Genomic DNA, 23262 nt, shown 5'->3' on the forward strand with positions numbered 1-23262 from the left:
TTTTTTTGTGTGATGTCCGTGGCTCTGGTTTTTCAATGGCTCTAGCGCCGTGTCTGTGCCAGGAGCCAGGACTCCTGGGCTCCCTGCCTGGCTTCGGGAGGAGGGCTGGGTGGGCTAGTGGTTAGAGCTGGGCGGGGGCGGGGTGTCGGTTCCTGGCTTGTTGTCGCACTCACCTCGTTTTGTCTCATCTGGTCGCCTCCTTCCCGGCTGCTCCGACTAACCCTCCGCCTCTGTTTGTGGTTTGTGGCCCTCCCCTCTCATCTCGTGACCCCTCCACAGATCTCCAGCCCCGTCTCCTACGTGAGTAGCTCCCAGGCTTCCTTCACCCCAGCCCGCGGCTCCTGGGGGCGGTGAGGTCACGGCTATCACAGCGTCCCCTGCTGGGAGAGGTGGGGCAGCGCAGCTGGGAGCTCCCCCTCCCCACGGTGCCCTGGTGGGTGACCTCCTCCTTCTCCCCACAGGGCGAACTAGAGCAGCAGCTGCTACAGGCCAACCCCATCCTGGAGGTCTTCGGCAACGCTAAGACGGTTAAAAATGACAACTCCTCCCGATTTGTGAGTGGGGGGGGCAGGGCTGGGGAGAGGGCCCGGGGGGGTTGGGGGGGAAGGGGAGGGATGATGGGGATCCTGAGGGTATGAGAGGCCTCCTCTGCCCCCACCAAACCCTTTGCCCCTCTTGTCCCCATAGGGTAAATTCATCCGAATCAATTTTGATGTGGCTGGCTACATTGTTGGAGCCAATATAGAGACCTGTATCCTCTGAGCTGGCGGGGGGTGAGTGGGGGCGGGGGAAGGCCAGGGGTCAGGGAGGGGCCAGGTGTGAGCAGGGGGCTGGGGGGAACAGGGGGAGAGGGGCAGGCCAGGGGTGAGTGGGGGGGCTGGGAGGAATGGAGGGGCAAGCCAGGGGTGAGTGTGGGGGTGGGGGGAAGGGGAGCAGGCTGGGGGTGAGTGGGGGGCAGGGGCCTCTCGAGTGCTGCGTGTCCATGTCTGTGGGATGGTCTGTTTCACGTGGTGATGGTGGGGGGGGGGTGTCACATCCCAGCTCATTCCCCACCCCACTGCAAGCAGTGGAGGTGAGACTGAGGGGGTGGGGCAGGCTCGTGGGGAGCCAGTGGAGAGAGGCAGCTGCGGTGTGCAGGGAACTTCGGGTAGGGGCCAGGCACACAGCCCTAGCCAGGTGGGGGGCTGGGTGTGGGGTGAACCCACCGGGTGGGGTGGAGTGGGGGAGTGCCAGGGGCGGTCCCAGGTCCCGCGTCCCTTTGCTTCCTTAGCCCTGGGCTCAGACCTGCTGGAGAAATCTCGTGCCATCCGCCAGGCCAAGGACGAGAGAACCTTCCACATCTTCTACCAGCTGCTCATGGGGGCGGGCGAGCACACGAAGGGTACGGAGCCGCCCCACCACCCCCACTCTCTGTGCCAGCCTGGTCCCCAGCCCCCTGCTCTAGCCGGTAGACTCCACTCCCATCCCAGACTCACTCTCCGGTGGCCTTGTGCATCTCCTTGGGGCTGGCCGGTCGCACGTGGTGCCGACCCCATTTCGTGGATCCTGGGGTGCGTGGCCATCCGGTTGGATGTGGAGCTGACCACGTCCCGTGGGTCCTGGGGGGTGTGGCCGGTGGGTCGGACGTGGAGCTGACCACGTCCCGTGGATCCTGGGGGGTGTGGCCGGCGGGTCGGACGTGGAGCTGACCACGTCCCGTGGATCCTGGGGGGGTGTGGCCGGCGGGTTGGACGTGGAGCTGACCACGTCCCGTGGATCCTGGGGGGGTGTGGCCGGCGGGGCGGACGTGGAGCTGACCACGTCCCGTGGATCCTGGGGGGTGTGGCCGGCGGGGCGGACGTGGAGCTGACCACGTCCCGTGGATCCTGGGGGGGTGTGGCCGGCGGGGCGGACGTGGAGCTGACCACGTCCCGTGGATCCTGGGGGGGTGTGGCCGGCGGGGCGGACGTGGAGCTGACCACGTCCCGTGGATCCTGGGGGGGTGTGGCCGGCGGGTCGGACGTGGCGTTGACCCTGTCTCCCTTCCCCCCCCGTAGTGGAGCTGCTGCTGGAGCCGTTCGACCAGTACCGCTTCCTGTCCAATGGGTTCCTGCCCATCCCGGGCCAGCAGGACAAGGAGATCTTCCAGGAAACCATGGAGTCCATGCGCATCATGGGCTTCTCCCACGAGGAGATCCACAGTGAGCCCCCAGCGCCACCCCAGCTGAGGGGCAGAGCCCAGCAGCTGGGACCCAGGAGGGAATTCTGTGTGCGGGGAGGAGGGAAGAAATTCCGGGGGTGGGGTTGATAAAGTGGAGGGGGGATGGGGCCCCAGGGTGGGGGCAGGGTCTGGGGGCTGTGTGGGGTTGATATAGTGGAGGGGGATGGGGCCCCAGGGTGGGGGCAGGGTCTGGGGGCTGTGTGGGGTTGATATAGTGGAGGGGGATGGGGCCCCAGGGTGGGGGCAGGGTCTGGGGGCTGTGTGGGGTTGATATGGTGGAGGGGGATGGGGGCCCCAGGCAGGATCGGGGGGGCCTGCATAGGCTAGCTGGAGTGGCAGGGCTGGGCCAGGATCTGGGGAGCAGAAGTGGCAGCCCCAGAGCGGGAGTGGGGTGTTGTGGGGTGCCTGGGCTGAGCCCTGGGAAGGGCCCCGCAGGCTGGGGGGCCCGGGGCTGCCCCCCTCACCAGCTGCCCGCCCCAGGCATGCTGCGGATGGTGTCGGCCGTGCTGCAGTTCGGGAACGTGGCCTTCCGCAAGGAGCGGAACTCGGACCAGGCCTCCATGCCGGACAACACAGGTACGGGGGACCCTTTCGCTCCAGCCCCAGGGCAGGGCCTGGCTGGCTTGGGGGGCAGGGAATGGGGTGTGGGGCCTGCCCCCTGTCACAGGGGCTGGCTGACGTGTGGGGGGGGCTCTGTGTGGAAGAGGGTTGTGGGGGGCAGGATGGGGGAAGGGGGGGCTGTGAGGGATCCAGGGGGTTGGGGTGGACTGTGGGGAGATGGGGAGGGGGAAATGGGGCTGTGGGGGGATGGGGTGAGGCATGAGGGAAGTGGGGGAGGGGTGAGACCCCCGTCCTGAGCCGCCCTGGCCCCGCAGCCGCCCAGAAGCTGTGCCGCCTGCTGGGGCTGAACGTGACGGAGTTCTGCCGTGCCGTCCTCACCCCCCGCATCAAGGTGGGGCGCGACTATGTGCAGAAGGCCCAGACCAAGGAGCAGGTGCGAGGGGGGGGCAGTGGGCCATGTGGGGGAGGGGCGGAGGGTGGGGCAGGGCCAGGCCGGGGGATTGGGCCAGGGGATGAGGGGCGGGGCCAGGGTGGGGGATGGGGTCGGGGGGACGTGGGGCGGGGCAGGGCCAGGGCGGGGGATGGGGCCAGGGGACGTGTGGCAGGGCGGGGCCAGGGCGGGGGATGGGGTCGGGGGATGGGGTCGGGGGGACGTGGGGCGGGGCTGGGCCAGGGGATGTGGGGCGGGGCTGGGCCGGGGGATGGGGCCAGGGGACGTGGGGCGGGGTGGGGCTGGGGCGGGGGCTGGGGCCGGGGCCGGGGGATGAGGGGTGGGGTGGGGCTGGGGCAGGGGATGGGGCCAGGGGATGTGGGGCGGGGCCAGGGCGGGGGATGGGGCCGGGGGACATGGGGCAGGGCTGGGTCAGGAGTGACTCTGCCCCCCCGCCCTGCAGGCAGATTTCGCCATCGAGGCGCTGGCCAAGGCCACCTACGAGCGCCTGTTCCGCTGGCTCGTCCACCGCCTCAACCGGGCCCTGGACCGCACCAAGCGCCAGGGGGCCTCCTTCATCGGCATCCTCGACATCGCCGGCTTCGAGATCTTCCAGGTGAGCTGGCACCCCCGAAACCCCGGACACCCCCTTATCCTCCCCACCCTGCCCCAGGCACCCCTTATCCTCCCTGCCCCCGAAACCCTGGGCACCCCCTCATCGTCCCTGCCCCCAAAACCCCGGGCACCCCATTATCATCCACACCCCCACCCCGGGCACCCTAGTACCCCACTGTGTCCTCCAGCCCCTGCCCCCTCCAGCCCCCACCCCCCGTCGGGCCTCCCTGACTCGTCTCCCCCCCCCTCCAGCTGAACTCCTTCGAGCAGTTCTGCATCAACTACACCAACGAGAAGCTGCAGCAGCTCTTCAACCACACCATGTTCGTGCTGGAGCAGGAGGAGTACCAGCGCGAGGGCATCGCCTGGGACTTCATCGACTTCGGCCTCGACCTGCAGCCCTGCATCGACCTCATCGAGCGCCCGGTCTGGGGGGGGCGGGGCCGGCTGGGGGCGGGGCTGGCTGGTCTGAGGGGCGGGGCCTGCTGGGGGGTTTAGACTGCAGGGCAGGAGGGTGTCCGGGTTGGGGGTCCTGTGCAGTGGGGCGGAGCAGGGGGGGGTGTCATGCTGTGGGGGAGTGGGGCTGGGGGGCTGGGCCGGGGGCTGTGTTCCAGGGGGCAGGGGCTTGGCGGGGGCCAGCAGGGTGACTGTCTTCCCTCCCCCAGGCGAACCCCCCGGGGGTGCTGGCCCTGCTGGATGAGGAGTGCTGGTTCCCCAAAGCCACCGACAAGAGCTTCGTGGAGAAGGTGATCCAGGAGCAGGGGGGGCACCCCAAGTTCCAGAAACCCCGGCAGCTGCGCGACAAGGCCGACTTCTGCATCATCCACTACGCCGGCAAGGTGTGTGTGTGTGTGTGTGTGTTCCCAGTGCTGCCCTATGGGGTGTGTGTCTGTGTGTGTGTTCCCAGCGCCGCCCTGCAGGGGTGTGTGTGTGTGTGTGTGTGTTCCCAGCTCTGCCCTGCGGGGTGTGTGTGTGTGTGTGTGTGGGTGTGGGTGTGTTCCCAGCGCCGCCCTGCGGGGTGTGTGTTCCCAGCACTGCCCTACAGGGTGTGTGTGTGTGATGGGGTTCAGGGGTCCCCCTGCACTGCACCCCGTCCGCTGGCAGGAGAGACTCTCACTCAGCAGGTACAACAGCAGGTTTATTAGGCAACAGATGTCCAGTTTCTCACAGAAGCAACAGCCTAGCAGCCAGAGACAGTCCTTCCAACCTGTCCTGGGGGGAAGACCCCGAGGGGTGCACCTCTGGGGTGTAGCTTTCCCCTCCTCAGGCTGGATGCCTTCCCTCTCTCCCTTCTCCTCGCCTCTCACTGCCGCCCCCGATTCAAAAACCCCAGCTCAGCTCCTCCCTGCTCTTTGTTCAGGCAGAGGTGTTATCTGCCAGTTGTAGCCCCAGGGTCATCCTTAGCCACTGGGAGCTGCTGCTTGCCTCGGACATCCAGCCTGACTCACACATGCACTCCTCCCACTCCATCACATCTCTCCCCCCTTCCAGACCGCACTGAGCGGGGTCACTTAGCCAGTGACCTGGGGAAGTTCGGGGCCCTCCCTGCATGACAGGGCATCGGCTATGGTGTTGTTGTTCCCCTTGACGTGGACCACCTCCATGTCGTAGTCCTGCAGGAGCAGACTCCACCGCAGGAGCTTGGCGTTGGCCCCTTTCATGTGATGTAGCCAGGTCAGGGGTGAGTGATCGGTGTACACGGTGAAACGCCGTCCAAACAGGTACGGCTGCAGCTTCCCCAGCGCCCACACCATGGCCAGACATTCCTTCTCTATGGCCGCGTAGCTCTGCTCCCGGGGCAGCAGCTTCTTACTCAGGTACACGATGGGGTGTTTCTCCCCTTTGTCATTCACCTGCATTAGCACCGCCCCCAGCCCCACGTCTGAGGCATCGGTGAACACCAGGAAGGGCTTGTTGAAGTCTGGATTTGCCAGCACTGGGGCCCTGACCAGAGCCTCCTTCAGCGCGCAGAGGGCCTCTTGGCACTGCTCGGTCCAGACCACCTTGTCAGGCTTTCCCTTTTTACACAGCTCCGTGAGGGGGGCTGCGATGGAGCTAAAGTGGGGCACAAACCTCCGGTAGTACCCCGCCATCCCAATGAAGGCCTGGACCTGCTTCTTAGTCTGGGGTGTTGGCCAATCTCTGACAGCCTCCACTTTAGCTGGCTCTGGCTTTAAGCAGCCGCTGCCCACCTTGTGGCCCAGGTAGGTCACCTCAGCCATTCCCACCTTGCACTTCCCTGCCTTGATAGTCAGACCGGCCTTCTGGAGTCGGTCCAGCACCTGCTTGACTTGGGACACATGGTCCTCCCACCTCTGGCTGAAGATGCAAATGTCGTCCATGTAAGCCAGGGCAAAGCTCTCCATCCCTTTCAGTAGCTGGTCCACCAGACGCTGGAAGGTAGCGGGTGCCCCCTTGAGGCCAAAGGGCAGGACCAGGAACTCGTAGAGCCCCACAGGGGTGATGAAAGCCGACTTCAGCCGGGCATCTTGGTCTAATGGCACTTGCCAGTACCCCTTGGTGAGGTCTATGGTGGTGAGGTAACGGGCTCCCCCCAGCTTGTCTAAAAGGTCATCAGGCCTGGGCATGGGGTAGGCGTCCGAGACAGTGATGGCGTTGAGCTTGCGATAGTCCACACAAAACCGAACAGACCCATCTTTTTTAGGGACTAACACCACGGGAGAGGCCCAGGGGCTGGACGAGGGTTGGATCACCCCCAGAGCCAGCATGTCTTCAACCTCCCGCTCTATGTCCTGAGCCGTCCTCCCTGTGGCTCTGAATGGCACACACTTGATAGGGGCGTGGGTGCCTGTCTCTATCCGGTGGACAGCCAGGTCAGTGCGTCCGGGCGTGTCCGAGAACAGCTGTTGATGCGAATGCAGCACCTCCTTGATCTCCGTCTGCTGGGCAGGGGTCAGCTGGTCTGAGAGGGGAATAGACTCCAGCAAGGAGCCGGCTCCAGTCCTTGTGAGTAAATCCACCAAGGGATCATCCCCCTGCCCCTCCCAGTGTCTGCACACGGCCAGCACCAAGTTCTGTCTGTCCCAGTAAGGTTTCATCATGTTCACATGATAGACCCGGTGGCTGTGGGCCCGGTTCGACAGTTCCACCACGTAATTCACGTCATTTAGCTGTTTGACGACCTTGAAGGGCCCATCCCAGGCCGCTTGCAGCTTGTTTCGCCGCACAGGTATAAGGACCATCACTTGATCCCCGGTGGCATAGGCTCGGGCCCTGGCGTTACAGTCATACCAGACCTTTTGCTTCCTTTGGGCCATGGAGAGGCTCTCCCTGGCCAGGCCCATGAGCTCGGTGAGTTTTTCCCGGAAGGTCAGTACATACTGTACCACTGACTCCCCTTCAGGGGAGGCCGTCCCCTCCCACTCTTCTCTGAGCAAGTCCAAGGGTCCCCGTACCCTCCTTCCGTACAGCAGCTCAAACGGGGAGAACCCCGTGGATTCCTGGGGCACCTCCCTGTATGCAAACAGCAGGTGGGGTAAGTACTTGTCCCAGTCATGGGGGTATTGATTCATGAAGGTTCTCAGCATCTGCTTCAGAGTCCCATTGAACCTCTCCACTAGCCCATTGGTCTGCGGGTGGTAGGCTGTGGCCCAGGTGTGCCGGACCCCACACTTGTCCCACAAGCTTTGCAGTAGGGCCGACATGAAGTTGGACCCCTGATCTGTGAGGACTTCCTTGGGGAACCCCACTCTGCTGAAAATGGACAGCAGTGCATCTGCCACGGTGTCAGCGTCGATAGAGGTCAAGGCCACTGCTTCTGGGTATCGCGTGGCAAAATCTACCACTACCAAAATATATTTCTTCCCCGAACGCGTTGCCTTGCTGAAGGGGCCCACTATGTCTATAGCCACTTTCTGGAAAGGCTCCTCTATGATGGGCAGTGGCCTCAAGGCAGCTTTCCCCTTGTCCCGGCTCTTCCCCACCCTCTGGCAGGGATCGCAGGACAGGCAATACAGACGGACAGCTGCAAAGATCCCTGGCCAGAAAAAGTTCTGTAACAACCTTCTCCTGGTGCGGTGGATCCCCTGGTGTCCTGCGAGCGGGACATCATGGGCTAGGTACAGCAGCCTGCGCCGGTACTTTTGGGGAACCACCAGTTGCCTCTGGACCTTCCATGCCTCCGCTTTGCGTCTGGGAGCCCATTCCCGATACAGGAATCCCTTTTCCCACAGGAATCTCTCCCTGCAGCCCTCCCCCAGCTGTGGAGCTGGGCTGAGACTGGCCAGTTCCCTCAGCTTCTGCAAGGAGGGGTCTCTCTGCTGCTCTGCCTGGAATTCTTCCGCTCGGGCAGGAGCGGAGGCTACTTCCCCATCCCTGCCTGGCTCCAGCATCCCTGGCCTGTGAGATCTGGTTTTTGGGGGCCCCCTTTCTCTCAGGGTTGGCCCCTGTGACTTTGGCTGGGCTTGTACCCCTGAATCTGGGGAGCGCACCCCTCGTTTTCTTTGGCTACGGGTCAGGACCAGGGCACGAGGGCGTTCACCTTGCCAGTTCTCCAGGTCAGCCCCCATCAGTACATCCGCCGGCAAATGGCTGTGCACGCCCACTTCCTTGGGGCCTTCCTTCTTCCCCCATTTCAGGTGCACCCTCGCCATGGGCACCTTGAAAGGGGTCCCATCAATTCCTGTTATCGTCAGGTGGGAATCGGGTATCATGCAGCCCGGTGCCACTACCCCGGGTCGGGCCAGCGTCACGTCAGCGCCTGTGTCCCAGAACCCCGTGACCTTTTTCCCGTCTACCTCGAGGTGTTTGAGACACTTGCTCCACAGAGGCATTGCCGCCCCCCACTCTGTAAACTGGCCTCTGAGCATTTGGTCCCCCTGAGGAGCTGGTCTGTGGGGCGGATTCGGCCCAATCCGAGTGCCCATTGTCAGCACCACCCGCCTTGGCCGCCAGCCCCTCTGGCTTCTGGGACCCCACCCAGTTGACTCCATGACCCCCCGGCCTGCTCAACCTGTCTGGGAGCTTGGGGCACTGGGCTGCTCTATGCCCCTTTCGCCCACAGCGGTAACAGCCTGGGTCTTGTTGTGTCCCTCGGGCTGGCTGCTCTGTCCGGGCTCTGTTTGGCTCTCTGGGGGGTGGGTGGCTGGCCCCTCTTTCCTGGGCTTGCCCAAGAGGTGGTCCCCTCTGTCGTACAGTTAGGGACCGGTCTCTCTGAGATTCTCGGTTTCTCCAGGACTCCCTCTCCCTCCGGGACTCCCTCTCTCTCCGAGACTCCCTCTCTTTGTGGGGCTCACTTTCAAACCTGGCCCGGCTGTTTGTGAAGTCATCTGCCAGTTTCCCTGCATCATGTGAGTCCCCTGGCTTCCGGTCCACGAGCCACACCCTCAGGTCAGGTGCGCACATCTCGTAGAATCGCTCCACGACTGCCAGCTCGATCAGGTCGTCTACGGACTGGGCTCCCATTCCGAACGCCCACTTCTGGTAGTATTGCTTCAGGCGGGCGGTTGTATCTACATGGTTTTCCTCTGGCCTCTTCTGCGCCTCCTGGAACTTCTTTTTGTACATCTCTGGAGTCAGCCCGAACTTATGCAGCAGGGCCTGTTTGAACCGTTCATAGTCCCCAGGCTGCAGCCCCACCAGCTGGCTGAGCACCGCTGTGCCCTTCTGGCCCAGCAAGGGGGTGAGGTGCCGGAGCCACTCATCTGGGGGAACCTCATGCAACTCACAGGCTCGCTCAAAGGCGGTAATGAACTCGTCCATGTCCCCTGTGTCCTGACACTGGGCCAGCACACGCGTCTCCAAGTGACTGGCCACCCCGATCCGTCTGGCCCTCTCCCCGCTTACCGCAGCTGGGGTCTCTTGGCGTCTCGCCTCTGCCATGGTTCGCTCATGCTCCCGCTCTCGCTCTCTCTCCTCACGCTCTCTTTCTCGTTCCTGGCGCTCGTGCTCACGCTCTCTTTCTCGTTCCTGGCGCTCGTGCTCTCTTTCTCGTTCCTGTCGCTCACGCTCTCTTTCCCGTTCCTGGCGCTCATGCTCTCTCTCCCGTTCCTGGTGCTCCAGTTCCCTTAATTTCACTTCGAGCTCCAGCCGTCGCAGCTCTGCGGCAGGGGACTCTGCCCGCGATGGACCACCGCTGGCTGAGCGCGACCTGGCGGGCACCGCGTCTGTCTGACGGCGTCGAGCCCCTGCTCCTGTCGGAGAGTCCGAAACGCTTCCCGAGGTGGACCGGCCACTTTCTGTCGGGACAGGCTCTGCCCCCCCGGATCGGTCATTCTCTTCCAGCTGTGCCATCAGCTGGGCCTTGGTCGCCTTCCCTACGGTCAGGCCCCTCTCTCTGCACAGCCCCGCTAGCTCTGCCTTCAGGAGTCGGGTATAATCCATCTCCCCACTGTCTCCCGGGGTATCCACTCACCAGCAGCAGCTGCAGGAATGGCTCTGTTCCCCCTCTGGCTCTTGTGAGACTCCTTCCTTCTCTGGTGCTCAGTCAACCACTGCTGGGAGCTCATCCGTGGGTGCAGTGCATCCCACTTCTGACACCAGTGTGATGGGGTTCAGGGGTCCCCCTGCACTGCACCCCGTCCGCTGGCAGGAGAGACTCTCACTCAGCAGGTACAACAGCAGGTTTATTAGGCAACAGATGTCCAGTTTCTCACAGAAGCAACAGCCTAGCAGCCAGAGACAGTCCTTCCAACCTGTCCTGGGGGGAAGACCCCGAGGGGTGCACCTCTGGGGTGTAGCTTTCCCCTCCTCAGGCTGGATGCCTTCCCTCTCTCCCTTCTCCTCGCCTCTCACTGCCGCCCCCGATTCAAAAACCCCAGCTCAGCTCCTCCCTGCTCTTTGTTCAGGCAGAGGTGTTATCTGCCAGTTGTAGCCCCAGGGTCATCCTTAGCCACTGGGAGCTGCTGCTTGCCTCGGACATCCAGCCTGACTCACACATGCACTCCTCCCACTCCATCACAGTGTGTATGTGTGTTCGTTCCCAGCGCTGCCCTACGGGGTGTGTGTGTGTGTTCCCAGTGCTGCCCGGTGGGGGTGTGTGTGTGTGTTCCCAGCGCTGCCCTACGGGGGTGTGTGTGTGTGTGTGTGTGTGTGTTCCCAGTGCTGTCCCGCCACGCTGTGCCATGCGAGAGCCGCCGCCCTCCAGTGCCCTGAGCACGGCTGCCGTCACTCACGTCACCCAGGTGGCCCCATCCAGCTGCGGGTTCGCCTCCCCCCTCCCCCCCGGGGAAAGAACCCCGGAGTCCGGCTGCTCCCGTGTTGTCCTGCTGTGTTCTCCCCTCCCCTGGGCTCAGAGCCCTGCCTGGCTGTGCGCCTGCATCCTGCCAGCCGTCCGGGCAGGGAGTCCCGCCGTGGGGCTGGGCCGTGGGGCGGGACTGTTGCATGCCGGGCTGTGGGCTGCGCTTGGGGCTGGGCCGTGACCTGCGCTCCCCGGCAGGTGGATTACAAGGCGGACGAGTGGCTGATGAAGAACATGGACCCCCTGAACGACAATGTGGCCACGTTGCTGCACCAGAGCACAGAGCGCTTCACCGCCGAGCTGTGGAAGGACGGTAGGCGGGGGGGCCGGGGGGAGGGTCTTGTCCTCACTCTCCCCATGGAGCCACTGTCTGCTCTCTCCTTCCCCAGCTTCAGCTACAGCCTCTGTGCCCCCCAGTCCCCCCACAGGCCCCCCGGCACAGCCCCACTGTGCCCCCCAGACCCCCCCGATCCCCCCAGCACAGCCTCTGTGCCCCCCAGTCCCCCCACAAGCCCCCCGGCACAGCCCCTCTGTGCCCCCCAAACCCCACCAGCCCCCCTCCGACACAGCCTCACTGTGCCCCTCAGAGCCCCCCCAATCCCCCCAGCACAGCCCCTCTGTGCCCCCCGCAGCCCCCCCAGATCCCCCTGGCACAGCCTCTGTGCCCCCCAGTCCCCCCACAAGCCCCCCAGCACAGTCCCTCTGTGCCCCCCTGGCCCCCCCGGCACAGCACCTCCCTGGGCTTCTGCCCCTCCATGGCCCCTCAGCCACTGGCCCCCTCCTGCCCCCAGGAGTCGGGGCTCAAAGCAAAGCCCACCCTGACCAACGGGGGGGTGGGAGCACCCCAGCGGCTGGTCCCCTCTCCCTGAGCTCTCCGCCCCCGCGGCACCCACTGGTGCCCAACCCCCCTGCAGTTTGCTCCAAGGGGGGGGCAGCTGCTTCCCCCCTCCATCCTCCTGGGGGGCTCTTGGGAGGCTCCACCCCTTAACCCCCTCCCCCATCTCGGCGCTTCCACTAACCGGCTCTCGCTGTTGTGCTGTGTTCTCTGCCTGGGGCCTAGCCCCGTCCGTCCCTGGTCTCTGTCGGTCTGTCCTTGATCTCTCTCTCTGTCTGTCTAACCCGCCCCCCCCCCACCCCGGCGTCGGCCTCTCCAGAGATCGGGAACCTCCAGAAGGTTTATTTCTTTGACAGCTACTCCGGGGTGCCCCCAGGCCCAGGTGAAAGTACGTCTGTGCTCCCATCCCCCATCACACCTCTAACTCTCCTCCCCCGCCCCGCTGAGCCCTGGGCCGGGGAGGGGGCGAGGACCATTCCTGCTGTCACCCCTTGGCTCATCCATCTGCACCCTCCACCTGGTCGGGGCCCTCTGCCAGCGCAGCAGGGGGCGCTGTGGGGCCAGGGGTGGGGCTCTTAGCTGACTGCGCCCCCCTCCACCAGCAGGGGGTGCTGTGGGTGAGGGCTGGGCTGGCTGGCTGTGGGGTGAGGGGTGGGGCTCTTAGCTGACCGCGCCCCCCTCCACCAGTAGGGGGCGCTGTGGGTGAGGGCTGGCTGGCTGGCTGTGGGGTGAGGGGTGGGGCTCTCAGGTGACCATTTCCCTTCCACCAGCAGGGGGCGCTGTGGGTGAGGGCTGGGCTGGCTGTGGGGCATGGGGTGGGGGCTCCCTCTGCAGGGGGTGGGGCTCCCGGCTGACCCCACCCCCTCGCCCGCAGTGGACCGGATCGTGGGCCTGGACCAGGTGAGCGGCATGGGGGACGTGGCCTTCGGGGCCTCCTACAAGACCAAGAAGGGGATGTTCCGGACCGTAGGCCAGCTCTACAAGGAGTCGCTGGCCAAGCTGATGGCCACCCTGCGCAACACCAACCCCAACTTCGTGCGCTGCATCATCCCCAACCACGAGAAGCGGGTGAGGCGTGCGAGGGGGCAGGCTGGGGCACGGGGCCCGTCGTGCGCGTGCGAAGCTGTGTGAGTGGCGGTGTTTGCGCCGGGGTGTGGGAACGGGCACAGTCGTGCCCAGGCGGCCGTGTGCACGGGGAGGTGTGACCAGCTGTGCAAAATGGTAAGTGCCAGCCGCATGTGGGGACATGAGCTGTCAGGTGGGAGTGAGGCATGTGCAAGGCAGAACCAGGGCCGTTGCTCGTGCAGGGGAGCGTGAATGGCCGTGCGAGAGCAAGTGTGAGTGTGCAAAAGCATGCAGCACCATCAAACACGTGCAGGGGAGCGTGAATAGCCACGCCAGGGTGAGTGTACACACTGGTGTGAGAGCCGTTGTTCTTGCAGGCGGCTGGACCGGCTGTGTGAGTGAGCGTGAGCGCACGATGGTACAGTTGCCACTGCGCTTGGGGCAGTGGGGAGGGCGGTGTTGCTCGGGGTGGCAGTGCCAACGGCCGCGTGAGAGAGCGTGAACAGGCAACGTGTGAGCACGTCCGTTGGGTGAGAGCAAGTGTGCGCGACTGCGTGAGCACTGGTGTCCGACACAGGGTGGGTGAATGCTCGGCACACGCAGGTGTGAGCGCACAGTTGTGCGAGCGTTCTTGTGTGTGCGTGAAAGCGGGAGCTGCCGTGAGGTTCCTGGAGTGCTGCACAGAGAGCCTGGGCCGTAAGGCACCAAACCTGTCATGCAGCGTCTCTGCTCCCCACGCTGGCCAGCCAGCAGTGCCCCAGCCCGGCCCCTCCTCATGCCCAGGGGAGCTGCTGAAGTCCTGCCTCCCCACGTCCCAGCAGGTTCCTGCAGCCCCAGCTCAGTGCAGCTCCGATCTCCCGCCAGAGCGGGGACGCTGGGCCGACCCAGAGCAGCAAGGTGGGACGGGTCAGGGCGCGGACGGTTGACGGATGTTGAGGGAATTCAATATAGGCCCCAAGTGCGGAGCTCCAGGTGCAGGTTGGCCGCGGAGGTGAAATCATCCCTCATCTCATAACGCTCCGGAATACGCTTACTTAGGCTGGGCCCTGGCCCCTTCCCGGCACAGCTCCTAGCAAGGAGGCTGCAGGGGCGGTGAACCCCAGGGTGGGAGCACCGTTCTGGCTGTGCGAGAGTCCGCCCGTGACGGAGGGGAGCAGGTCACCGGTCCGGGCCTCACCCCCTCCCCTTTGCGCTGCAGCCGTCACTTACGCGCTGGCCTGAGCGTTCACAGCTCCTCCGCTCTCTGTTGGCACCACTCTGGGCCCCGTGCCAGCCAAGTTCTGTATCTAGTAACCCCCTTCACACCCGGTTGCTAAGCCGGGGGGGAGGTTTCCCAGAAGCCAAATGTTTGCACGACAAGCACAGAGCTGATGCTCAGAGCTGCCGACGCCGACGTGACACGGCTGCCTGAATGTGGGGCTCGGCACCTTTCCATGCTTGTCCCGCTTGGCGCCCGATGTGCAAACGTCGAGCTGTGCTGGTAGCAGTGGTTTGTGTTCACATCTGAATCCAGTAACCTCAGGAAGAGTGAACCAAAGTGCCAGTGGCCGGGCAGGGCAAGCGCCGTACACGACTGGGAGCACCGGCAGGGTGGGCGGAAGTGTGAATGGCCACGTGCAAAGCTGGGCACCCAGGCTTGGTTGCTTGGAAAGGGGGCATTTACTGCGCAAACGAGCAAGTGTGCACAATGGTGTGAGTGCTTTCAATGTGAATTGTGAAGGGCTGCGAGGTAGGAAGTGCTAGTGTGCTGTGGTGAGAGTGGGCGTGCACACTCGTGCAGGGGTGGCCCTGAGCTGGGGGTGGGCCGCTCCCCAGGTGTCCTCGTATGCACAGGCAGGGGCGAAGGAGCATGTGCCTTTGTGAGTTCTGCATCAGTCGTGCACAAGAAGGGCGTGCGCGCATTCACTGGGGCAGGCTTGTGTTCACACAAGTGTACTAAGGGTGCGACTGGAAGCATGAAGGGGAACGGCCTAGTGTGCAGGCATGAGCATGACTGAAGGCTTGTAGTGCCAGGCTGGGGTGGGTGGGTGTGCAAATGAGTGTGTCCTTGGGTGGGTGTGCAAGGGAGTGTGCCTGCGTGGGTGGGAATGTGGGTGGCAGTGTCCCCAGGTGGCGGAGGGGCTGGGGCCTTGGACACACCAGCCCTGGGGGTGACACCAGCCCCCCCCGGGCTCTGATGCTCCCTCCTGCAGGCCGGGAAGCTGGAGCCTCACCTGGTGCTGGACCAGCTGCGCTGCAACGGGGTCCTGGAGGGGATCCGCATCTGCCGCCAGGGCTTCCCCAACCGCATCGTCTTCCAGGAGTTCCGCCAGAGGTATTCCCTGCGCCCCGGCGTCCCACCTGCCCCAAGCCCGTCTACCCCGGCATCCCGCCTGCCCTGAGCCCGTCTACCCCAGCATCCCGCCTGCCCCAGGCCCGTCTACCCCGGCATCCCGCCTGCCCCAAGCCCGTCTACCCCGGCATCCCGCCTGCCCCTGGCCCATCTGCCCCGGCATCCCGCCTGTCCCAGCATCCCGCCTGCCTCGGCATCCCGCCTGCCCTGAGCCTGTCTACCCCGGCATCCCGCCTGCCCCAGGCCCGTCTACCCCGGCATCCCACCTGCCCCAGCATCCCGCCTGCCCCGGGCTGCTGTGATCGGGGTGTGGGAGGTGCTGTGTGACCTCTGACCTCTGCTCTCCCCTCCCCCCTGCAGGTACGAGATCCTGACCCCCAACGCCATCCCCAAGGGCTTCATGGACGGGAAACAGGCCTGTGAGCTCATGGTACGGGGGCAGGGCATGTCTGGGGCGGGACTCTGAGAGGCTGACCCCACCCACCCCGGGACTAGCCCCTGTACCGGGAGCAACCTGGATTTGGGGTGGGGGGAGGGCAGTCGGGACTCCGCTCCTGTCCCAGGGGGTCTCCCTCGTCCCACCCCCTCCCCCACCATCTGCCCTGTCTCTCTGCTACCCATCACCCCTCATTTCCATATCCCCACCCCAGCCCCTCCCCCTCTTTGCCACCCTCCCTGCCCCTCCCGTCAGAGACCTCCGCCTGCTGGGTCCCAGCTGGGTGTTGCCGGGAGGGGCCTCCCTCACCCTGCTCTCCCCCCTCCCGCAGATCAAGTCCCTGGAGCTAGACACCAACCTGTACCGCATCGGCCAGAGCAAGATCTTCTTCCGGGCGGGGGTGCTGGCCCACCTGGAGGAGGAGCGGGACCTCAAGATCACCGACATCATCGTCTCCTTCCAGGCCGCCGCCCGCGGGTACCTGGCCCGCAAGTGAGTGCCGGGCTGCGGGTGGCGGTGGTGGGCGGGGCCTGGCTGGGAGTGATGGGAAAGGTCCTCCCAGTCCATCCTGCTGTGACCACTGGCCCCCACTGCCTTCCGAGAGCTGGGGAGAGAACCCAGGAGTCCTGACTGCCCCCCCGCGCTAACCACTGCTCCCCACTGCCCTGAGAGCCAGGGTGAGAACCCGGGAGTCCTAACTGCGCCCCCCTGCGCTAACCACTGCTCCCCACTGCCCCGAGAGCCGGGGAGAGAACCCAGGCGTCCTGACTGCCCCCCCCGCGCTAACCACTGCTCCCCACTGCCCCAAGAGCCAGGGAGAGAACCCGGGAATCCTGACTGCTCCCCCGCGCTAACCACTGCTCCCCACTGCCCCGAGAGCCGGGGAGAGAACCCGGGAGTCCTGACTGCACCCCCCCTGTGCTAACCACTGCTCCCCACTGCCCCGAGAGCCGGGGAGAGAACCCGGGAGTCCTGACTGCCTCCCCCCGCGCTAACCACTGCTCCCCACTGCCCCGAGAGCCGGGGAGAGAACCCAGGCGTCCTGGCTCCCAGCCCCCCTGCGCTAACCACTGCTCCCCACTGCCCCAAGAGCCAGGGAGAGAACCTGGGAGTCCTGGCTCCCAGCCCCCCTGCGCTAACCACTGCTCCCCACTGCCCCAAGAGCCAGGGAGAGAACCCAGGCGTCCTGACTGCCCCACCTGCGCTAACCACTGCTCCCCACTGCCCCGAGAGCCGGGGAGAGAACCCAGGCGTCCTGGCTCCCAGCCCCCCCCGCGCTAACTACTGCTCCCCACTGCCCCGAGAGCCGCGGAGAAAACCTGGGAGTCCTGGCTCCCAGCCCCCCCCTGCGCTAACCACTGCTCCCCACTGCCCCGAGAGCCGGGAGGAACCCAGGCGTCCGGCAGGTGGGGCTGACACACTGTCCCCCCCCAGGGCCTTCGTGAAGAAGCAGCAGCAGCTCAGCGCCCTGCGGGTGATGCAGCGGAACTGCGCCGCCTACCTCAAGCTGCGCCACTGGCAGTGGTGGCGTCTCTTCACCAAGGTGGGCATGGGGGGGGGGCAGCTGGGGGGGGACAGGCCCCAGGCAGGTGGAGGGGGGAGGTCGGGTGGGAGGAGAAGGGGCTGGGGGTGTCGGATTGGTGGGGGAGGGGGAGGCGGGGAGGTCGGTCGGGCTGTGGGGAGGGGGAGGCGGGAGTTGGGGGTGGGGGGAAGGGGAGACAGGGGGAAGGGGGAAGCGGGGAGGTTGGAGGTGGGGGTTCGGGTGGTGGGGAGGCGGGGGGCGGGTTGTGGAGCAGGAGGAGGCGGGGGGTCGGGGTCGGGGCAGCCACGTCGGGCCAGCGGGGAGCCGGGACCCAAGGCCAGGGTCGGGGCGTGGGCTGTGTGTGTGGGGGGTCTGGAAACACCCGCTGCCCCCGCGCAGGTGAAGCCGCTGCTGCAGGTGACGCGGCAGGACGAGGTGATGCAGGCCAAGGTCCTGGAACTGCAGAAGGTGCAGGATCAGCACATGAGAAGCCAGAGCGAGCTCCAGGAGCTGGAGAGCAAATACCAGCAGGTGAGGGGGCCCCCCCCGCCCCCCCTCACTGACCCCTCAGGGCTGCAGAGAGAACCCAGAATCCCACCTCCCAGCCCCCTGCTCTAACCACTCAACACCCCTCCCTCTGGGGAGCCGAGGGTGGAACCCAGGAGTCCTGGCTCCCAGCCCCTCCCACAAAAGGAGGCTGTGCCCTGCCGCTGGGTGTGGGTCCTGCCCCTGAGTGAGGCTGCGCCCCTGAGCGCAGTCGTGTCCCTGGGTGTGGCCTTGTCCCTGAGCACGGCCATGTCCCAGCGTGGCTGCTCCCCTGGGCGAGGTTATGCCCCTGGGTGAGGGTGTGTCCTGTCATGGGCCCTTCCTGTGGGCATGGCCGTGGCCCTGCGCTTGGCTGTGTCCCTGGGGTATGGCCGTTTCCCAGTGTGGCCCCTGTCCCTGGGCATGGCTGTGTCCCGGCATAGTCCCTGCCCCTGAGCGTGGCCGTGTTCCGGCGTGGGCCCTGTCCCTGGGTGTGGCCCTGCCCCTGAGCGTGGTCGTGTCCCGGTGTGGGCCGTGTCCCGGCGTGGGCCCTGTCCTTGGGCATGGCCTTGCCCCTGAGCATGGCCGTGTCCCGGCGTGGGCCCTGTCCTTGGGCATGGCCCTGCCCCTGAGCGTGGCCGTGTCCCGGCGTGGGCCCTGTCCTTGGGCATGGCCCTGCCCCTGAGTGTGGCCGTGTCCCGGTGTGGGCCCTGTCCCCAGGTGTGGCCGTGTCCCGGCGTGGGCCCTGTCCCTGGGCGTGGCCCTGCCCCTGAGCGTGGCCGTGTCCCGGCGTGGGCCCTATCCTTGGGCATGGCCCTGCCCCTGAGCGTGGCCGTGTCCCGGCGTGGGCCCTGTCCCTGGGCGTGGCCCTGCCCCGAGCGTGGCCGTGTCCCGGCGTGGGCCCTGCCCTGAGTGTGGCCGTGTCCCGGTGTGGGCCCTGTCCCCGGGTGTGGCCGTGTCCCGGCGTGGGCCCTGTCCCTGGGCGTGGCCCTGCCCCGAGCGTGGCCGTGTCCCGGTGTGGGCCCTGCCCCTGAGCGTGGCCGTGCCCGCAGCTGGCGGAGGAGAAGGCCATCCTGGCAGAGCAGCTGCAGGCAGAGACGGAGCTGTTCGCCGAGGCGGAGGAGCTGCGGGCGCGCCTGGCGGGCCGCAAGCAGGAGCTGGAGGAGATCCTGCACGAGCTGGAGGGGCGGGTGGAGGAGGAGGAGGAGCGTTGCCAGCAGCTGCACAATGACAAGAAGAAGATGCAGCAGCACGTGCAGGTACCGGGGGGGGTCCCCTTGTGGGCCCTGGACACCCCCATGGGGCTCTGCTGGCATCTCACCACCTGGCTCCCTCCTCCTGCTCTAACCACTAGCCCCTACTCCCCCCGCCGGCCAGGGCCATGGTGCAGAAGTCCTGGATCCCAGTGCCAGTTCCCCAGCGTGCTCTGGCCCCCCCAGGCCCCCCTGGTGGCCACCCCCACGCCCTGTGCCCCCTGCCAGTGTTCACAACCCCAGCCGCGGCCACGCCCCTGACCCCTCCCGCCCCCAGGACCTGGAGGAGCAGCTGGAGGAGGAGGAGGCGGCCCGGCAGAAGCTGCAGCTGGAGAAGGTGACCACGGAGTCCAAGATGAAGAAGATGGAGGAGGACCTGCTGCTGCTGGAGGACCAGAACTCCAAGCTGCACAAGGTGAGTGGGGGGAGCTGGTGGGGGGAGTCCTCCCTTGGCACCCCCTCCCTGGGGGCTCTGGGTCCCCTTCCCAGCCGCCTCCAGTTGTGGGACCGGGATCCTGGTTTCACTCCCGATTGGCCGTGTGGCAGACCCCAGTTCAGGTCTGAATCGTCACCCAGGCGGGACTCGGATCGCAGCCGGGGTCTGAGTCTCGGGTCGGGTTGGAAGCTGGTTGGGCTCTGAATTTCATGCTCAGCTGGCAGCTGGGGCTGGGGCTGGGGCTGGGGCTGGATCCAGGCAGACACTAATCGCTCACCTGGAGCTGACTCCGAAGCCAAACCTACCTGGGAACCCTAACCTAGATTCCGACTCCGCTCGCCAGGTCGGTCTGGGTCTGCTTGTCTCATCCGGCGTTTGGATGTTGGTCTGAATCCAAACGTCCACTAATCTCGGACTCCGCCGGATCGGAATCCTGCTCCTAATCGCCATTTTCCTCCCACATCCCGCGGCGGAAGCCCGTCAAGTGGGAACCCAAGTTGGAAGCTCCCGCCCAGTGCGGATCTGAGCTCATCTCTCCCTCAATCTGACTCTTAATCTCATGCCGGCTCTGCCCTGGGCCCGCGTTTGAATCCAGGCGTGCACCGCATCTGGCTCCTCATCTGCCTGTGCAGTGGGATCTTGGGCTCAGTCAGAGCCGCGCGAGACCCTGGCTGAGCCACGCTCTGCCTCTTAGCCGCGGTTTGAGCCCAGTCTGAGTTGAATCCCAGCGGGATTGGATTCAGCTCCCGACCTGGGCCCGGGGTGAAACAGGAATTGAAATCTCATTTCCTTTGCTGGGGGCCAGGCCCCAGCGCTTGCGCCGGAGGCGAGTGGGGACCTGAGCCTGGCCGGGCCCTCGCCTGCATGAATCCGAACTAGAGCCGAGACTCTTGGGCGGTTCACCGTCCCGCCCGGACGCCAGGCCTGAGCCACGACCCGGCTCAGGGCGCTGCTGGCCGAGGCAGAGCGAGCTTCCCTGGCCCCGTGGCGGGGCTGGAATCGGTGTTCCCGTGCTGATCCAGCCCCAGCTGTGCTGCATGGCCCTCGCTGCAGCCTGGCCCGGCCCTTTCCCGGCCAGGGGCTGGTGGGACGGTGGGGTCCCTGGCCTGGCCTCACCCCCTGCCCACGGCCCAGGAGCGGAAGCTGCTGGAGGAACGGCTGGCGGAGTTCACCTCGCACATGACGGAGGAGGAGGAGAAGGTGAAGGCCCTGTCCAAGCTGCGCAACAAGTACGAGGCCGTCATCGCCGACACGGAAGGTGAGGGCCGGGGCTGGGACCCTGGCGTCCAGGCTGGGGGTTCCCTGCAGCCCCAGGCTAGGAGTGGCGCCCGGGGGTCAGGAGACGACGAGCAGGGTCCCCCGGCTGGGAGCTGAGACCTGGGTGTGTTGTGGGGTTGGCGGGTGAGGGCCCAGGGCCAATCTCTGCTTGGAAGTTGGGAAGTGGGGGTTCCCCGGGAGGGGTCAGTGAGGCAGGGGAGGGGCTCCCCAGGCTGGAGGGGAAAGTTGGTGGGGGCAGGGGGAGGGGATCCCTGGCAGGGGAAGGGACCGTGGGGGGATGGGGAGGGGATCCCAGCGGGGGAGGGGGCCTTGGGGGGATGGGGAGGGGATCCCGGGGGAGGGATGTGGAGGGGAGGGGACTCCCTGCCCCCGCTGACCCCTGCCCCCGCAGAGCGGCTGAAGCAGGAGGAGAAGGGGCGGCAGGAGCTGGAGAAGCAGCGGCGCCGGCTGGACGGGGAGACGAGTGACCTGCAGGAGCAGCTGCTGGAGCTGCAGCAGCAGCTGGAAGAGCTCCGGGCGCAGCTGGCCCGCAAGGAGGCTGAGCTGCAGGCTGCCCTGGCCAGGTGCCCCCAGACCCCCCCTCCCATCTCCTCCCCTCCCTCATCTCCCGAGGTCGAGCTCCCCCTGCCGGGGTCCCAGCCCTGGGTTAGGGCCAGCGGTTTGCTCACTGGCTGCCCCCGCCCCGCAGGCTGGAGGAGGAGGCGGCCCAGAAGAACCAGGCGCTGAAGATGCTGCGGGAGCTGCAGGCCCAGCTGGCAGAGCTGCAGGAAGACCTGGAGACGGAGCGGGCGGCTCGGGCCAAGGCCGAGAAGCAGCGCCGGGACCTGGGCGAGGAGCTGGAGGCCCTGAAGACGGAGCTGGAGGATACACTGGACTCCACCGCTGCCCAGCAGGAACTACGGTGTGGAGCTGCTCTGCCCCAGAGCCAGCCGCATCCGCGGCCCGGCCCCGCCCGGGCCCGCCCCAGAGCCAGCCACAACCCCAGGCCGGGCCCGCCCTGCTCCAGAGCCAGCTGCAACCCTGGCCCAGGCCTGCCCCGCCCCAGAGCCAGCCGCAACCCCAGGCCGGGCCCGCCCCTCCCCAGAGCCAGCTGCAACCCCAGGCCGCCCCGCCCTGCCCCAGAGCCAGCTGCAACCCCGGCCTGGGCCCGCCCCGCCCCAGAGCCAGCCGCAACCCCGGGCTGGGCTGGGCCCACCCTGCCTCAGAGCCAGCTGCGTCCCCAGGCCGGCCCTGCCATGCCCCAGAGCCAGCCGCATCCCCAGGCACCTGCATCCGCGCTGTGTGTCCTTGCACACCTGCCAGCTGCCCCACAGCCAGCCGCATCCCTGCATGGCCACCCTGGAACCAGCTGTGTCCCGGTGCACCTGCCAGCTGCCCCCAACATAGGGCAGGGCCCCGGACATCCCCCACGGTCCGTGGCTCACCGCTGCCCCCTGCAGGTCGAAGCGGGAGCAGGAGGTGGCGGAGCTGAAGAAGGGGCTGGAGGACGAGGTGAAGGGGCACGAGGCCCAGGTGCTGGAGATGCGCCAGCGCCACGCCCACGCCCTGGAGGAGCTGTCCGAGCAGCTGGAGCAGTCGCGCCGGGTATGGGGGAGGGTCCCCGTGCTGGGCTCCCCACTTATCTCCCTGGCAGGGCTGCTGGGGGAGCTTGGTGGGGTCAGGACAGGCAGGGCAAGGAGCCAGGGCTCCTGGGTCTGCTCCCTCATTCTGGGAGGGCAGTGGGGGCTAGTGGTTAGAGCAGAGGGCCTGGCTCTGCTGTGGGGCGCTAGCTGTGACACAGCTTCCTCCCCGCTCCAGGTGAAAGGGGCGCTGGAGAAGGCCAAGCAGGCGCTGGAGGGGGAGAAGGCAGAACTGGTGCAGGAGGTGAAAGGGCTGCAGTCTTCCCGGCTGGATGCGGAGCAGCGCCGCAAGCGGCTGGAGGGGCAGGTGCAGGAGCTGCAGGTCCGGGCTGGCGAGGCCGAGCGAGCCAAGACGGAGCTGGCCGACCGCGCCGGCAAGCAGCAGGTCAGCCCCCGCCCCGGGCAGAGACAGAGCTGGCCTGGCTCTGCGCTTCCCCTGTGGGCCAATTACCCCGTGGCCCGTCACCCCGCGGGGCCCGTCTGCCCCGTATCCCGTCACCCCGCGGGGCCCGTCTGCCCCGTATCCCGTCACCCCATGGGGGGCCCGTCTGCCCCGTATCCCGTCACCCCATGGGGGGCCCGTCTGCCCCGTATCCCGTCACCCCATGGGGCCCCTCTGCCCCGTATCCCGTCACCCCACGGGGCCCGTCTGCCCCGTATCCCATCACCCTGCGGGGCCCGTCTGCCCCGTATCCCCCCCCATGCCCCCAGAGCCCCCCATGGTCTCACTGAGGTCCATCCCCTTGTCTCCCCCGGGCAGACCGAGCTGGACAGCGTCACAGCCGCCCTGGGCACTGCGGAGTCGAAGACGCTGAAGCTCGCCAAGGAGCTGGCCAGCGCCGAGTCCCACCTGCAGGATTCCCAGGTGGGGCCCTGGGGGGATGTGGGGCTGAGCCCCACAGGTGCTGGGTGCAGGGGGGACAGGGAGAGCCCCGCTTCCCTGCCAGGGGGGCAGGT

The 23262-nt window shown here is 66.5% G+C and overlaps 1 protein-coding gene across 6 annotated transcripts in view; it reads left to right on the forward strand.

Annotated features, from left to right (window-relative positions):
• LOC142025196 (myosin-10-like) overlaps positions 1 to 23262 on the forward strand; it is a 41656-nt gene that overhangs the window by 9532 nt on the left and 8862 nt on the right. For 3 of the 6 annotated variants that reach the window (XM_075017759.1, XM_075017761.1, XM_075017764.1), the window contains 25 exons: positions 462 to 554; positions 688 to 751; positions 1283 to 1381; positions 2037 to 2180; positions 2681 to 2776; positions 3076 to 3194; positions 3655 to 3807; positions 4059 to 4232; positions 4472 to 4645; positions 11203 to 11317; positions 12159 to 12227; positions 12714 to 12907; positions 15097 to 15218; positions 15597 to 15666; positions 16004 to 16164; positions 17107 to 17215; positions 17594 to 17725; positions 18772 to 18978; positions 19250 to 19387; positions 20543 to 20666; positions 21078 to 21249; positions 21375 to 21587; positions 22126 to 22270; positions 22484 to 22690; positions 23066 to 23170. In XM_075017759.1, coding sequence (XP_074873860.1) covers positions 462 to 554; positions 688 to 751; positions 1283 to 1381; positions 2037 to 2180; positions 2681 to 2776; positions 3076 to 3194; positions 3655 to 3807; positions 4059 to 4232; positions 4472 to 4645; positions 11203 to 11317; positions 12159 to 12227; positions 12714 to 12907; positions 15097 to 15218; positions 15597 to 15666; positions 16004 to 16164; positions 17107 to 17215; positions 17594 to 17725; positions 18772 to 18978; positions 19250 to 19387; positions 20543 to 20666; positions 21078 to 21249; positions 21375 to 21587; positions 22126 to 22270; positions 22484 to 22690; positions 23066 to 23170 — 3399 coding nt within the window. Of the gene's footprint in view, positions 1 to 279; positions 301 to 461; positions 555 to 687; positions 752 to 1282; positions 1382 to 2036; positions 2181 to 2680; positions 2777 to 3075; positions 3195 to 3654; positions 3808 to 4058; positions 4233 to 4471; positions 4646 to 11202; positions 11318 to 12158; positions 12228 to 12713; positions 12908 to 15096; positions 15219 to 15596; positions 15667 to 16003; positions 16165 to 17106; positions 17216 to 17593; positions 17726 to 18771; positions 18979 to 19249; positions 19388 to 20542; positions 20667 to 21077; positions 21250 to 21374; positions 21588 to 22125; positions 22271 to 22483; positions 22691 to 23065; positions 23171 to 23262 lie in introns of all 6 variants that reach the window. The other 3 variants (XM_075017763.1, XM_075017765.1, XM_075017760.1) reach the window with 2 other exon arrangements.

This window comes from Carettochelys insculpta, chromosome 22 (genome assembly GCF_033958435.1).
Source record: "Carettochelys insculpta isolate YL-2023 chromosome 22, ASM3395843v1, whole genome shotgun sequence".
NCBI lineage: Eukaryota > Metazoa > Chordata > Testudines > Carettochelyidae > Carettochelys > Carettochelys insculpta.